We start from the raw sequence: 3,950 nt of genomic DNA, 5'->3' as shown, positions 1-3,950 counted from the left end.
TATATATATATATATATATATATGTGTGTGTGTGTGTGTGTGTGTGTGTGTGTGTGTGTGTGTGTGTGTGTGTGTGTGTGCGCGCGTATTTATATAGATAGATAGATACACACACACACACACACACACACACACACACACACACACACACACACACACACACACACACACACACAAAGGGCGATTAAGGAATTAAGGAGGTAGTTAGGTAGAAAGATATGAAAACGGACACGAATGTTTTAATTCAATACAGCCTATGACCTCTCATGAAGGGGTGGTATAAACAAGCATTACATGGGTATAAATAAACAACACAATAATCAGCATTTCTTATTCGTGAACAAGCATGCAGTCACCCAAATACATACTAGACTTCTAATTTTGAAAGCTTTGTTTAAGTAAATTGCTAATTTCTTAACAACGGATTTCCTTGTAGATGGTACACACTTAAACTCTCAACATGAAGGGTTCTGTATAATAGTTTGGATGGATTAACTGATATCTTAGTTTATTCAACACGGAACAGCAAAATACAAAAAGTTGACATAATAATCTTTCGCACCTGAACACAAAGGACAAAGAAGATCTTCATCATGATGTCTTTTGCGAAAATGATGCGCAAACAGGTAAGAAATACCAAATCTATGCCTTGTCATAATTTATTTTAGATGTTTACCCATGCTCATAGATAAATAAACAGGAACATAGCGTGTCAAATTAAACTGTCCATAAAAATCAAACCGAGCACTCTCTTGCATATTAGATAACCATACTTGCCAAGGTCGGTCAAGTAGTCTTGAATGAAGTTTGTGAACAGATCCCTCAAAATCGTCTACTTCTTGATTTAAACCATACTTATGCAAATCAAAGGTTGGGAGTGGACACTGACATTGACATATTTATTGGTTTGGCCTTTGACCCATATCAACAGAGGTGCGATATGAAAATAACACAATAATCAGTAATAATTCACATATTTCTGATCTGGAAAGCTGTATAAATGACGTAAGTGGCGAAACATGTATAAACAGTTTTGATATTGTTTCCAAGTAGTAGCCATTGTTTGAAGCTGGAGGGACGGTTGAAATACTTCTTTGTAATGCTCAGTTCACGCAGTTCTCTAATATCACATCATTTTGGATAAAGTGAACAACTGTTTCTACATCTTTAAAATGGACAACTTTTTGTATCTTCAAAATAGACAACCAAATTTTCTTTGAGAGAGAGAGAGACAGACAGACAGATAAAGTGCACATACACATACTCTTTTGCATCACTGTACTACCACTACTACTACTACTACTACTACTAACAACAACAACAACAACAATAATGATGATAATAATCATAATAACGATGATGATGATGATAATAATAGTGATACTAAGAATAATGAAATCAAGAGTAATAATGATAATAAAAACATTAACTCCTACTACTGCTGCTGCAACAACAGCAACTACTACTACTCCTACTAACAACTATAACAACAACAACAATAATAATGAGAATAATAATAATAATAACATTAACTACTACTACTACTACTACTACCACTACCACCACCACCATCACTACCACCACCACCCCTACTACAACCACCAACACTACCACTGCGACTACACAACTACTACTATTGTCGTTCTTGTTGTTGTTGTGCAGACGGCGGACGGGTCGATGATGTGGATGGAGATGTACAACCACTACGGCAGCAACATGTGGAACCCTGTGCCGGGCATCAAGGGATACCTGGCAATGGGTGGGTGTGCTTAGCCACTGCTGCTTCTGCACTTTCGCTTTCGGTTTCAGTTTGCTAGCCACTGCTGTTTTCTGCACTTTCGCTTTCGGTTTCAGTTTGCTAGCCACTGCTGTTTTCTGCACTTTCGCTTTCGGTTTCAGTTTGCTAGCCACTGCTGTTTTCTGCACTTTCGCTTTCGGTTTCAGTTCTGCTCAAGGAGGCGTCACTGCGTTCGAACAAAAACAAATCATTGTACACGCTACACCACATCTGCTAGGCAGATGCCTGACGAGCAGCATAACCCAACGCTTTTTTTTTTCTTTTCCAAAAGTCCAGACCTTGAATATATACATATACATCTGTGTGCCTACCAGAGTGGGTTTAGTTCACATAAATCTGCCAGAGGACAAAGCTTTTTGTTGCCATGGGTTCTTTTTTTTTAAAGTGCGCGCTGAAAACGGGACCTCTCTGTTTATCGTCTCATCCGAATGACTCTGACGATTTTAACAAGTAAGACTTGTTGTGAGAGAGGGCAAGATGGGGATTAGAACCCACACCCTCGTGGACACTGTCTTGCCAGATATGCCTCTTAACCGTTCCGCCACCTGCTGGGCTCCTCGGTGTTTGAGTGAATGGGTGAATCAGTAAGGGGGTGAGCAGCTGAGTAAGTGAATGAGTCGGTCAGAGAGGAGTGAGTGAGTGAGTGAGTGAGTGAACAGGTGAGTGAGTGAGTGAGTGAACAGTTGAGTGAGTGAGTGAGTGAGTCGGTCGGAGAGGAGTGAGTGAGTGAGTGAACAGTTGAGTGAATGAGTGAGCGAATGAGTGAGTGAGTGAGTGAGTGAACAGTTGAGTGAGTGAGTGAACAGTTGAGCGAGTGAGCGAACAATTGAGTGAGTAAGTAATTGGGTCATAGAAAAGTGAATGAATGAACTGACGAGTGAGTGAGTAGACGGGTGGGTAAGTGAATGAGTGAGTAAATGAGTGAGTCAGTGAGTGAGTGAGCCAGTGAGTGAAACAGTGATTCAGTGAGTGAGTCAGTGACCCAGTGAATGAATGAGCCGGTGAGCGAGCGAGCCAGCGAGCAGATGTCTTCCTCGCCTGCTGTGCGTCAGAACAAGGTATGTCTGATGCACACACAAATGAATGCGTTGGATAGATGGATGGGTGAGAAGGAGAAGGTGTGTGTGTTGGGGGGGGGGGGCGGGGGGGGGGCAGGGGGGGGCGACAGGGTGGGGGGGATGAGGGGGTGTGGAAGGAATGTGGAAGTGCCATACTGACTGATACATGGACGTAGGATGGAGGGATGGACAGACCGACGGTGGGACGGGTGGGTTTACGGATGAACGGAGTGATGGGTGGTGTGGGCACATTAAACGGGTAGTCAGTTAACAGACACCCCGAGCTCAAAGATGACACCCACCTGTGCTTGTTGCAGACACGCAGACGCTGGGACCCAAGTGGGCCGGGGGTGTGGCTCCTGTCTACCCGGGGTGGAGTGACCCCCAGCTCCTCTACACCCCACACCAGCAGCCACCCGACCTCCACCCGTCCTGCGCGGGCTCCGTGACCCACCGTGCCGACCTGCCCCCGGGTACCTACCCGCCCTCTTACCAGCAGTGCCCCACCCCGGGTGGACACTAATCAATGTCCGGGCCCCTCACCTCGGGAGCTCCTGACACGGGTGTGTCTGTGTCCGTGTCCGTGTCCGTGTCTTCATGACCGTGCACCCGGTTGTTTTCTGTCAATCATCCAACCGCCTTCTGCGACCTCCACTGTGCCTCAGCTGTGAGACTACCAGCAGCTTCATTAAAAAAAAAAAAAAAAAAAAACAACCACCAAAAAAAAAAAAAAGCCTTTCAACGCTGTGACGAACTGACAAGAAGCGTTGCTGTTTTCTTTTTTTTCCTCCTGTGAAGTCCAGGACATTTTGTTTCCCTCTCCCCCCCTCCCCCCTCCAGCGATACTGCTCTTAAGCTGCTAGTCATAACCCTCCCCCCCCCCCCCGTCCCCCCCCCACACACACACACACAAACGCCGCTGCATCCCTGAGGCTCGTTCTGTTGTAACTCGGGCAACGGGAGAAGTACACACAGACCTGTCAGCGTCAGGTCACCAAGGGGTGCCCCACAAGAGGAGAACCCGCACTGCTGTTGTGTCGTGTCGGTGATCGATGTCCAGCAGTGCCTCTTCTGATTCGGCACGTGCGTGCCAG

General features: G+C 45.6%; 1 protein-coding gene across 1 annotated transcript in view; it reads left to right on the top strand.

The window, feature by feature from the left end:
* LOC143286641 (uncharacterized) overlaps positions 1 to 3,589 on the top strand; it is an 84,529-nt gene extending 80,940 nt beyond the window's left edge. The window contains exons 5-6 of the mRNA XM_076594279.1: positions 1,663 to 1,759; positions 3,174 to 3,589. Of these exons, the coding sequence (XP_076450394.1) occupies positions 1,663 to 1,759; positions 3,174 to 3,379 (303 nt within the window). The 3' untranslated portion in view covers positions 3,380 to 3,589. The remainder of the gene's footprint in view (positions 1 to 1,662; positions 1,760 to 3,173) is intronic.
* The last annotated feature ends 361 nt before the right edge of the window (positions 3,590 to 3,950 follow it).

This window comes from Babylonia areolata, chromosome 10 (genome assembly GCF_041734735.1).
Source record: "Babylonia areolata isolate BAREFJ2019XMU chromosome 10, ASM4173473v1, whole genome shotgun sequence".
In the NCBI taxonomy this organism is placed as follows: domain Eukaryota; kingdom Metazoa; phylum Mollusca; class Gastropoda; order Neogastropoda; family Buccinidae; genus Babylonia; species Babylonia areolata.
The sequence above is the reverse complement of the archived record's forward strand: the minus strand, read 5'-3'. Positions and strand labels throughout refer to the sequence as shown.